This window comes from Anarhichas minor, unplaced genomic scaffold, assembly GCF_050575085.1.
Source record: "Anarhichas minor isolate MPS153535 unplaced genomic scaffold, ASM5057508v1 ptg000040l, whole genome shotgun sequence".
Taxonomy (NCBI): Eukaryota; Metazoa; Chordata; class Actinopteri; order Perciformes; family Anarhichadidae; genus Anarhichas; species Anarhichas minor.
The window spans coordinates 12,999,903-13,012,490 of NW_027466486.1; the positions used below are offsets into that span (position 1 = coordinate 12,999,903).

At 42.9% G+C, this 12,588-nt stretch overlaps 1 protein-coding gene and 1 pseudogene across 1 annotated transcript; both read left to right on the plus strand.

Annotated features, from left to right (window-relative positions):
- Positions 1-1,008: 1,008 nt before the first annotated feature.
- On the plus strand, positions 1,009-1,767 carry LOC142968451 (lactose-binding lectin l-2-like). The gene has a single exon (XM_076108314.1). The coding sequence runs from the start codon at positions 1,218-1,220 to the stop codon at positions 1,704-1,706; it is 489 nt and encodes a 162-aa protein (XP_075964429.1). The 5' UTR covers positions 1,009-1,217; the 3' UTR covers positions 1,707-1,767.
- A 4,449-nt stretch (positions 1,768-6,216) lies between these two features.
- LOC142968724 (lactose-binding lectin l-2-like) lies at positions 6,217-6,815 on the plus strand (annotated as a pseudogene).
- Positions 6,816-12,588: the final 5,773 nt, after the last annotated feature.

Genomic DNA, 12,588 nt, shown 5'->3' on the forward strand with positions numbered 1-12,588 from the left:
CTTGTGCAAGGTGTCAATGGTCGACTTTTGCACAACTGTCAAGTCAGCAGTCTTCCCCATGATTGTGTAGCCTACAGAACTAGACTGAGAGACCATTTAAAGGCCTTTGCAGGTGTTTTGAGTTAATTAGCTGATTAGAGTGTGGCACCAGGTGTCTTCAATATTGAACCTTTTCACAATATTCTAATTTTCTGAGATACTGAATTTGGGATTTTCCTTAGTTGTCAGTTATAATCATCAAAATTAAAAGAAATAAACATTTGAAATATATCAGTCTGTGTGTAATGAATGAATATAATAGACAAGTTTCACTTTTTGAATGGAATTAGTGAAATAAATCAACTTTTTGATGATATTCTAATTATATGACCAGCACCTGTATATATATTTTAGTTTTTTGTTTTGTTATGTTTTGTTTCTTTTTTCTTTTCTTTTCTTTGAATTTTTAAATAAGTACTCGACATCCTGATCCACACTCCATACCAGTTGGTGGCGGTAATGCACCAATTCATTGTTTGCCTACCGCCAATAAACCTCAAAAAAGAAAGAAAGAAAGTGATTGTCTGCCCCGCCCCTGATTGAATCCTCCTGTGTCTAATCACCTGCACCTCCCTAGTGTATTTAAACCCTGTGTGTTCCTTGTGTCAGTGTCGGTTCATCTGTTGTGTGACCTGCTCTGCTGAGGTATTTAATGGTATGTTCCCTGGTTTGCGCCTTGCTCTGCACTTTCATGTATGTATCCCTCTTGTTTGTTTTCTAATGACCTTTTTGGGGTTTTACCCTTTCCTTGGATTTCTTTATTGTAACACATTTTTGGACTCTCCTGCTCTGCAAGTTTTGTTTTGGACAATTTTTTGTTTTATTAAAATCACAGTCAAATGTTGTTCTAATCCCGTGTCTCTCTGTGTTTGGGTCCATCCCCTGCTACTCTTCTTGCTTAAACCCTGACAGTTGGAGGGGGTCTTGAGGAAATTAAAAATAAAAACGTATAGAAATTATTTATATTAATTATATCTTCAATGCGACTCCTCCAGGTGAGCTTTTGGTCGTATTCCGGCTTATGTTGAGATACTGTGTTTGCTGAAAGTGTTCAGCGACTAATGATAATATTGTGCCAACAGTGACAACACCCTCTCTGAAGCCTCTATAAGAAAGCAGCCTGTCTCGATCAACTCCAACACAACAACCCTCATCCTGCTCCTGCGACAGACATCAACATGCTTCTGTTCCTCTTCTTGTTTGGTCTGGCTCTGGGTGCTGTGCCTCCTCCTGATGACCATAAAATGAGTCTACAGAGGGTCGGCTGTCCCTTGTTCTGGTACAGCTTCAACGGCCGCTGCTACAAGTACGTCGCCTCAGACATGACCTGGGCTGATGCAGAGATCCACTGTGTCGGAGAGGGAGCCAACCTGGTGTCAATCCACAGTCTGCCGGAACAGAAGTTTGTCAAATTCCTGATCAAGAACTTTGACCCTGCTGAGGCGTGGACCTGGATCGGACTCAGTGACATCCACAAAGAAGGAACATGGCTGTGGTCTGATGGGTCTTCAGCCAGCTTTGTCTTTTGGCATACAGGACAACCAACCAACTTTAAAGGACGTGAGGACTGTGTTCACACAAACTTTGGCAGAGAAATTAAATGGAATGATTTACCATGTTCTCATAGATTACAATTTGTTTGTGCATCTCGCACAACTTGTCCTTAGTAACTAAAAAGGTTATGTTTGATTGAACTCTGACTTTCCACCTGTTCCTCTGTTATTATGCATAAAGCCTGAACAATAAAGATGCAGAAGATTGCACAGAAGTATTTTCATTAATCTTCATTCATGTTTGACACTAACGCAGGTCATTTAAATGGTGGGTAAAAGGAAATATTTATAAATATTTTTTTTATCTCATTTAGCAAAATGGGAATCTAACTGACAATTATGGGTAGGAAAGATCCTTTTCTTATAACTCAATCACGAATACAAGGGATTGTTTGATGGTGAACGTCTCAACAACATGGAGCACAAACACCCAGACTCCTTGCTCATTGTTCTTGGACTTCAACAGAGCAAAGAACTGCCTAAATACAGACAGCATATTAAGTGTAGCACCAGGGACAAAAACACACTGGACCACTGCTACACTGTCATAAAGGATGCATATCGCTCAGTACCCCGTGCAGCTTTGGGACTCTCTGATCATTGTCCGGTCCATCTTCTCCCGACCTACAGGCAGAAATTAAAATCGACAAAGCCTGTGGTCAAGACTATGAGGAGATGGACCAACAAGGTGAACCTGGAGCTACAGTCCTGCTTTGCCTGCACTAATTGGAGTGTTTTCGAGGCTGCTGCTACAGACCTGGATGGGCTCACTGACACTGACATCATACATCAGTTTTTGTGAGGACATGTGTGTGGCGAAAAAAACCTTCTGCACATTCAACAACAATAAACCCCGGTTTACTGAAAAACTCAGGCAGCTTCGTCGGGCCAAGGAGGAGGCCTACATGAGTGGGGACAGGATCCTTTACCAGGCCAGAAACACATTGACGAGGGAGATCAAGGTAGCAAAGAGGAGCTACACTGAAAAGCTGGAGAAAAACTTTTCAGCCAACGACCCCTCGTCAGTTTGGAGAGGCCTGGAAGTACTCACCAACTACAGGAGACCATCCCCCCCCAACCCACCCCACTGAGGCCAATCACCAACTGGCTGACGACCTGAATGTTTTTTACTGCAGGTTTGATAAGCCCACTTTCACCCCCCCACCTGCCCCATCATCATCAAGCAACCATCTACACCCCCTGCCTCCTCCTCACCTCTCCCAACCGACCCCCCACCGGCACTGAGGATCTGCGAAGAGGATGTGGGTTGTCTCTTCCACAGACAGAAGATCAGGAAGGCACCAGGCCCAGACGGTGTGTCCCCCTCCTGCCTGAAAGTCTGTGCTGACCAGCTGGCCCCCATCTTCACGCAGATCTTCAACCGATCACTGGAGCTGTGTGAAGTCCCCTCATGCTTCTGTGGAGAATTTCAGTATTAAAAGCATTATTAGTAGGATTTAATAACACCCCTAGTGGTGAGTAGAAGTGTCACAATAATAAATATGTTAGTCACAATATATTTCCATATGGAATGTATTAAAGGTTTACAATATTCTTACTTATAGAGGATATTATATGTTACAGTATATCAACACATTGACTGTATTAAATCATAGAAGTATAGTCACTGTAGGTATTAAAACACTAAGAATAGTCTTGAGGGTCAGATAGTGATTCTGAGTGAGGTGTCAGACATGCAGCAGCAAATGGAGGCGACCTCATCAATGGAGGATGGGGCCAGTGGGACGGTCAAATGCCAAGCTGACCAGCAGGACAGAGAGGAGGAGTTCAAGATGTTTTGCGAGGAGCCAAGATGTTTTGCTAAGGGATCGATAATGGGAGGGGGCAGAATTCAAATGAAGCCAATCACTAATCGCCACGGAGGGTCATTCACACGTTTTAGGACAGTTCGGACACTTTCCGACTGTCAGGGGATATAAAAGACAACGTTCGAGAGAGCATTCCTCAGACCACTTCCGCTCTCGTTTTTCAGAACCTGGACTGGCCAGACCTGTGAGTGAGGTGCGTGCATGTGGTCTCTGCTCTCGAGAACATTACTATTGATAGTTAATTCAGTTTGTAAGTGAACTTTGTGTAGTACATTAAATATTGTTTTAATTTTGGACCGGGTCCAGCTCATTCTTCTGATGCGCGTGCGCAGTAAGAAGCTCGCAGCAGAAGAGTACCTGCGGCCTGCAAGCTCCTTCATCCTTTGTTCTAACCCTAACACTTCAAACGCTCCACGATCATCCCGGTTCCCAAGAAATCCTCCATCACAGGATTAAATGACTACAGGCCCGTCGCCCTGACGTCTGTGGTCATGAAATCCTTTGACAAACTGGTGTTGACCCATCTGAAGGACATCACAGGACCCCTGCTGGACCCCCTGCAGTTTGCCTACCGTGCAAACAGGTCGGTGGATGATGCAGTCAGTATGGGACTGCACCACATGCTGCAACACCTCGACTCCCCAGGGACATATGCAAGGGTTCTGTTTGTGGACTTCAGCTCTGCGTTCAACACCATCATCCCGGCAATACTCCAACCCAAACTCTCCCAGCTCACTGTGCCAGCCTCCACCTGTCAGTGGATCACAAACTTCCTGACTGACAGGACGCAGCAGGTGAGGCTGGGAAAAATCACATCCAGCACCCGGACTATCAGCACTGGCGCCCCCCAGGGGTGTGTGCTCTCCCCACTGCTCTTCTCCCTCTACACCAATGACTGCACCTCAGAGGACCCGTCTGTTAAACTCCTGAAGTTCGCAGACGACACAACGGTCATCTGCCTCATCAGGGACGGTGATGAGTCTGCGTACAGACGGGAGGTTGAACAGCTTTTCCTTTGGTGTGATCAGAACAACCTGGAGCTAAACAAGCTCAAAACTGTGGAGATGACAGTGGACTTCAGGAGGAGCCCCCCAACACTGTTGAGTATGGTGAGGGGGTCACCATACTCAACAGCACTGTGTCCGCTGTGGACACCTTCAAGTTTCTGGGATCCACAATCTCCCAGGACCTGAAGTGGGCTCCCAACATCAACACCATCAGGAAAAAGGCCCAGCAGAGGTTGTACTTCCTGCGACAGCTCAGGAAGTTCAACCTGCCTCAGGAGCTGCTGATCCTGTTTTACTCAGCCATCATCCAGTCTGTTCTCTGTTCCTCTATTACTGTGTGGTTTGGATCGGCCACCAATCAGGACAGGAACAGACTGCAACGGATTGTCAGGTCTGCAGAGAGAATCATTGGTTCCAGCCTGCCCTCCATCCTGGACTTGTACACCTCCAGAGTCAGGAAACGGGCTGGAAAGATCACTGCAGACCCATCACACCCTGGACACAAGCTGTTCCAACTCCTCCCCTCTGGTAGGCTCTACAGGGCTCTGTACGCCAAAACCACGAGACACATGAACAGCTTCTTTCCGCTGGCCGTCACTCTGATGAAGAATAAATAAGTAATATTGCACTACTACCTCTGTTTGCACTATTGTATTATACATATATATATATATATATTTTGGGATATATTTATACTTATATTGTATATAGCTGTTAAATGTCCTTGTTTTTTCTTATATTTCTCTTGTTTATTGTATATATTTCATGTGTGTGTATGTACGATGAGGGTAATGTGTAACCGGAGGCAAATTCCATGTATGCGCACGCATACATGGCCAATTAAGCAGATTCTGATTCTGATTCTGATTCTGCAAAAGAACTCAAGAAGTGAGTGTTATCAAGTATTATTTCAATATCTTAGATGAATTAATATTATTAAGAAAATATGATATATATTTTAGTTTTTTGTTTTGTTATGTTTTGTTTCTTTTTTCTTTTCTTTTCTTTGAATTTTTAAATAAGTACTAGACATCCTGATCCACACTCCATACCAGTTGGTGGCGGTAATGCACCAATTCATTGTTTGCCTACAGCCAATAAACCTCAAAAAAGAAAGAAAGAAAGTGATTGTCTGCCCCGCCCCTGATTGAATCCTCCTGTGTCTAATCACCTGCACCTCCCTAGTGTATTTAAACCCTGTGTGTCCCCTTGTGTCAGTGTCGGTTCATCTGTTGTGTGACTTGCTCTGCTGAGGTATTTAATGGTATGTTCCCTGGTTTGGGCCTTGCTCTGCACTTTCATGTATGTATCCCTCTTGTTTGTTTTCTAATTACCTTTTTGGGGTTTTACCCTTTCCTTGGATTTCTTTATTGTAACACATTTTTGGACTCTCCTGCTCTGCAAGTTTTGTTTTGGACAATTTTTTTGTTTTATTAAAATCACAGTCAAATGTTGTTCTAATCCCGTGTCTCTCTGCGTTTGGGTCCATCCCCTGCTACTCTTCTTGCTTAAACCCTGACAGTTGGAGGGGGTCTTGAGGAAATTAAAAATAAAAACTTATAGAAATTATTTACATTAATTATATCTTCAATGCGACTCCTCCAGGTGAGCTTTTGGTCGTATTCCGGCTTATGTTGAGATACTGTGTTTGCTGAAAGTGTTCAGCGACTAATGATAATATTGTGCCAACAGTGACAACACCCTCTCTGAAGCCTCTATAAGAAAGCAGCCTGTCTCGATCAACGCCAACACAACAACCCTCATCCTGCTCCTGCGACAGACATCAACATGCTTCTGTTCCTCTTCTTGTTTGGTCTGGCTCTGGGTGCTGTGCCTCCTCCTGATGACCATAAAATGAGTACAGAGGGTCGGCTGTCCCTTGTTCTGGTACAGCTTCAACGGCCGCTGCTACAAGTACGTCGCCTCAGACATGACCTGGGCTGATGCAGAGATCCACTGTGTCGGAGAGGGAGCCAACCTGGTGTCAATCCACAGTCTGCCGGAACAGAAGTTTGTCAAATTCCTGATCAAGAACTTTGACCCTGCTGAGGCGTGGACCTGGATCGGACTCAGTGACATCCACAAAGAAGGAACATGGATGTGGTCTGATGGGTCTTCAGCCAGCTTTGTCTTTTGGCATACAGGACAACCAACCAACTTTAAAGGACGTGAGGACTGTGTTCACACAAACTTTGGCAGAGAAATTAAATGGAATGATTTACCATGTTCTCATAGATTACAATTTGTTTGTGCATCTCGCACAACTTGTCCTTAGTAACTAAAAAGGTTATGTTTGATTGAACTCTGACTTTCCACCTGTTCCTCTGTTATTATGCATAAAGCCTGAACAATAAAGATGCAGAAGATTGCACAGAAGTATTTTCATTAATCTTCCTTCTCATGTTTGACACTAACACGGGTCATTTAAATGGTGGGTCAAAGGAAATATGTATAAACATTTGGAATACATTTGTTTTAGTGTTCCTTCCTCATTTAGCAAAATAGGAATCTAACTGACAATATGGGTAGAAAAGATCCTTTTCTTATAACTCAATCATGAATACAAGGGATTGTTTGATGGTGAATGTCTTGGTGGTATCAAGAGTTTAGAGCTTTCCTCCAAAGTAAATCTCAGGGCAAAAATCAAAGGGAATGACAACTGCTTTCTTGATCTATGATCAATCACTTGTCCATTGAGCTAAGTGCCTGTGTCATGGAGGGATACGTCTATAAAGTTTCTGTTTTAACTCCGGCCCATTGTTTGATACTAGGATAATCTTTATAAGCATTATTCCATCAATAACTCTATAGAAAAACGAACACCAGAGGTCTCCCGAAGGTGCAGAGTTCAACAACTATTGATGAATATTTATTGCTCGTCTTTTCATTTTGGATTTCAGGTTAATATTTATCCAAATGCTCCTCATGCCCATTTCTCATTAGACTGTATTTCTGTTCGAATAGATGATAATTCTACAGTTTACTGTTATGATTCTATATATTTCTCAGTAAGAAATGCATCATTGAGTCCTGCAGCATAGATCAGTGGTTTGTTTAGGGATCACTGCATTTTCTTTCTTTACCACAGAATAGAATGTCCTTAAAATAGGTAAAATGATCACTGAGGGAGTATCGGTGTACACAGGGGAAATGCTGGCAATAATGTTAGCACTACAGTGGATAGAGGACACAAGACCATTGAGGGCAATCATTTGTTCAGATTCAAGTTCATTAGCTAGCTGATGGAACAGCCATTCAGAAAGTAGACCAGACATCCTTATAGAACTACAACAAACAAACAGAATTCAAATGATGGGTCCGACAGTGTAGGAAATTTGGGTTTAGAACTATGTTTTAGGAAATTATAATAGAAGTGTTTAATGATTCATAAATAAGAAATCATAATTAGAAGTGTCTTGGAATACATAATTAGAAGATTCATAATTGTAGAAGTGTTTTAGAATTTGTAGTTACAAGTGATTTGTAGTTAGAAGTGTATCTTAGTAGAATTTGTAGCACCTTTAGCTCTATGCTTGTGAAACTTGTGAAGGTTTTTGCCAAAAGTTGCAAATCTTTATCTTTATATAGAATGTTTACCATAGAAGTGTTAAGCCATAAAAGACAGTCATTGAATGTTTTAAACTGTAAAGAATAGTATGTTGGGAGTAAGGGACAGATAGATTTCTAGACAGGCAATTACAGGTCATACCCGTGCGAGGGTCCTGCGAGGAGGAGGAGCCAACTGGATTTAGCCAATAGGAACTACGGACATTATGGGAGGTTTTTTGAACTATGTAAGGCGGGGGATAAAGAAATTCCGGCCTCTTGCTCCTGTACCAATGGGTGGGTGGTAACGTTTTTTGGGGTGAGCAGGTCATATTCGGTGTAACTGTAAAGCATGAGATGTATTAAATGCTTTGTTTATAATTGAAACCGGTTCTCTTTGTGTAAGCGGCTGGATTACATGAGGTTTCCCCACAGTCTAGAGGTTCCTTGAACCTAACAACATGGCGACCGCGGCAGGACCTCTTCGACTGGTTTCGTGCAAGCTTGTGGTCATGAATCACGGAAATTTTTGGAGTGGCCACGAACAAAAGGTACGCAGAGCCGTTTAATGAAATCTGTTTAGGTAGAAATAGGAATTTTAGCCGGAAATGGCCGTGATTTGTGCCCAGAGGCTGACCACGAGGGGAGACGCATGACGCTAAGTAGCATGTGTTGATGCTATGGGTAACATTTCCAAACTGAGTAATGTATATTGACATTGTGAAACATACTGCAGAATGAATTAAGGGTACTGACTATAAGGGTGAATATTACGAGTGCTGTGATTAAGGGTTAATATTACGAGCACTGTAATAAAAAGGAAAATTGCCACATTGGAATTAAAAAGTGGTTAGTCTGCTCGGCGGTACTAGTGTGCACGGACTGGGAGTCTCTCTGGCCTAGCTTGTGTACTACTGGGTCAGCAGGCTAACTGTTTAAAAACAGTTTGTTGGGATCGGCGTAACTGGAGATGTGTGGCCGGGAGAGTCTTTAAGTGGCGGCTTTTAGTGGTCCGGTTTTCGCATTCCCGGGTCGAAATCGGCTTACTGTTTAGGAGTGCTAAGGCTAGCGGTGGTTAGCTTCTGAGGCCGGGGATCCATTGTTACATGGGACACCGACGCTCGGGGACCCACTCGTCGGACCTTTGCCGTGTATTAAAATAGACATCGTGTGGGCAATTAAGAGAAGTAGAATAACAAGCATTTAGTGGAGCTGGGCGGACTGAAGTAGTGATGCCTTAACTGGTCGAGTCAAACTCCCGTGGGTTTTCATGAATATCTTCGGGTCTGGTAAAGTTAAATAGCGTGTTAAACCAGAGGACTTAAGGTTGAATAAAACAGGACAATAAGTCCAATAATACGTGTGTCTAGTCTGCGTTCTAGCAGTGTTGAGATACGTTTCAAGGTTGGACGGTGCAATAAACTGTTTGTAAGTCACGTTAACTGTTATGGTAAAAATGTTCAGTTGAGAGTTTATTGAATACTCCTAGGCTGCATAATGTTTACATTAAATTCGGCAGAAAGGGGGTATGGAAGACCTGTAGGTAGAGGGGAGTGCCATGTGTGCGGAAGTGAAGGTCATTGGGTGAGAGATTGCCCACATGAAAGAAGCGGAAGACAGTCCAGAACACCACCACAATGGGCTCCATACCCACCACATCAGCAGTACTCAAGACCAGGTCTGGCAGGACCACCTCCCTTCATGAGACCCCCACAGCGACAGATGCCCATGCTGCCACCAGGACCATGGGGCGGTGCCGACCAATAGAATATACAAGGGCGCTAACTAACATGAGTCAAGTTTTGTTTTCACAGGTGGAGAACACAGAGGCATCCGCTGACAGGAGAAAGCAGTTGCCTATTGTATCACCAGGCAGCTGGCTGTGGATGGGGTCCACAGGTGTAAGTGGTACTGACCAATAGGGGGGACTGGACCATGGGAGGTTCATTTTATAGCCAAGATACATAGATGACATAGGGGTACCAAGGGGGGTGTCTAATGAATTTAAAGCCAGCAATCAAATAGCTGCAGGTTTAGAATCTGTTTTCTCTCGAAGGGTGTCATTCAATAAAAATGTCAATTGGATCAATTACATTTACTATAATCAACAGCGTTTTGTAAACTTCACCAGGGACGCCATATCAGGACTGCATGCACAGCTAGCGAAGACTAGTTTAATGACCTTGCAGAATAGCATTAGATATGATTTTAGCTGAGAGGGGCGGAGTTTGGATCCGCCTGTGGTACTTTCGTTCCAAATAACACAGTTTCTGATGGGTCGGTGACCAAGGCGCTGGCCGGATTGACGACGCTCAGCCAAGAGCTAGCAGAGAACTCTGGTGTCGATAATCCAGTCACCGACTGGTAGGAGGGGCAATCAGTTACGTGTCGACTTCTGATGGCCACTGTTCAGTTGAGGCCACCATCGATGCCATAGCAGGACTTCACAAGCAGCTCCTGAACATCTTCACTGAGATCCTGAAGGACCTGATTAGGCCCAGATGGACTTCTAAACACATCCGGTGAGATACTGGAAATTTGGAAAATAGACTGATTGTTTTGTTTGATTATTTTGAGGATTGTTTTTGTTTTATTGGGTTATAATGGGATTTCAGGGTGCAATAATTAAGAAATGTAATTTTGTCAAGTGTAAAAAGAGCAGACAAGGCTTCTCAGAAATTTTTCTCTAGCCCTCAGGATGGAGCCTGGACTCGATGCAGGACCATTCCCACCTCCACCATCTACAGCCCCACCACCTGGACACCAGAGGACTTCAACCGGAATCGACTGTTATTGTGTGTAGAGAGGCAAGCGTAGGGTGATCAGTTAGGGGTGGATGATGAAAAATACTTGAACTGTTGTTTGCTATTGTTTAGATAGGTAAACTCAACCTCAAATTGCTGAGGGGGATTGTGATTTCCAAGGTATTATTTAATCCGCTGTGAACAGCGGAGTAGGGGGGAGTTGTAGGAAATTTGGGTTTAGAACTATGTTTTAGGAAATTATAATAGAAGTGTTTAATGATTCATAAATAAGAAATCATAATTAGAAGTGTCTTGGAATACATAATTAGAAGATTCATAATTGTAGAAGTGTTTTAGAATTTGTAGTTACAAGTGATTTGTAGTTAGAAGTGTATCTTAGTAGAATTTGTAGCACCTTTAGCTCTATGCTTGTGAAACTTGTGAAGGTTTTTGCCAAAAGTTGCAAATCTTTATCTTTATATAGAATGTTTACCATAGAAGTGTTAAGCCATAAAAGACAGTCATTGAATGTTTTAAACTGTAAAGAATAATATGTTGGGAGTAAGGGACAGATAGATTTCTAGACAGGCAATTACAGGTCATACCCGTGCGAGGGTCCTGCGAGGAGGAGGAGCCAACTGGATTTAGCCAATAGGAACTACGGACATTATGGGAGGTTTTTTGAAATATGTAAGGCGGGGGATAAAGAAATTCCGGCCTCTTGCTCCTGTACCACTGGGTGGGTGGTAACGTTTTTTGGGGTGAGCAGGTCATATTCGGTGTAACTGTAAAGCATGAGATGTATTAAATGCTTTGTTTATAATTGAAACCGGTTCTCTTTGTGTAAGCGGCTGGATTACATGAGGTTTCCCCACAGTCTAGAGGTTCCTTGAACCTAACAACAGTCATATTCCTATGGGTACCAGCACATATTGGGGTCAAAGTAAATGTAATGGCAGATAAAGCTGCAAAAGAGGCCACAAAAAAACCTGCACTAATGTTGCAGTCAGCTTCAGTAAATCAGAAACAAAAAGTATCATTAAACAGAGGTTGAAGGAAAGGTGGAAGAAGACGGGAAAGGACGATGGTTTTACCGAGTTCAGAGGAAAGTGGGAGAAATGAGATGTGCAGGAAGGAACAGGAGAGAGGAAACGGTAATATCAGGCTTAGATTTGGACACACTGGCCTAAACAGTATGCTTCAAAACATAGGTAAACAGGAAAATGCGACTATTGTTGGCAAGAGGAAACAATAGAACATGTTATTGTGCAATGTCAGAAATATGAGCAGGAAAGAGGGCAGCTGATTGGAGACCTCGGCAAGATGAAGGTACGGTTGGATATAGTGGATATATTCTGCAAAAGAAGTCAAGAAGTGAGTGTTATCAAGTATTATACCGTGGCTCACTGGGTTAAGAGGGCTGTTTGGTAAACGGTTAACGGTTCGATCCTTGACTGGGACGTGTCACGTGTCGAAGTGTCCCTGAGCAAGACTCTGAACCCCTAACGGCTCCCCGGGCGCCTGTCATTGGCAGCCCACTGCTCCCTATATACAGGGATGGGTCAAATGCAGAGACAGATTTCCCCTTCCGGGATCAATATAGTAAAAAAATATATACAGGTGCTGGTCATATAATTAGAATATCATCAAAAAGTTGATTTATTTCACTAATTCCATTCAAAAAGTGAAACTTGTCTATTATATTCATTCATTACACACAGACTGATATATTTCAAATGTTTATTCCTTTTAATTTTGATGATTATAACTGACAACTAAGGAAAATCCCAAATTCAGTATCTCAGAAAATTAGAATATTACTTAAGACCAATACAAAGAAAGGATTTTTAGAAATCTTGGCCAACTGAAA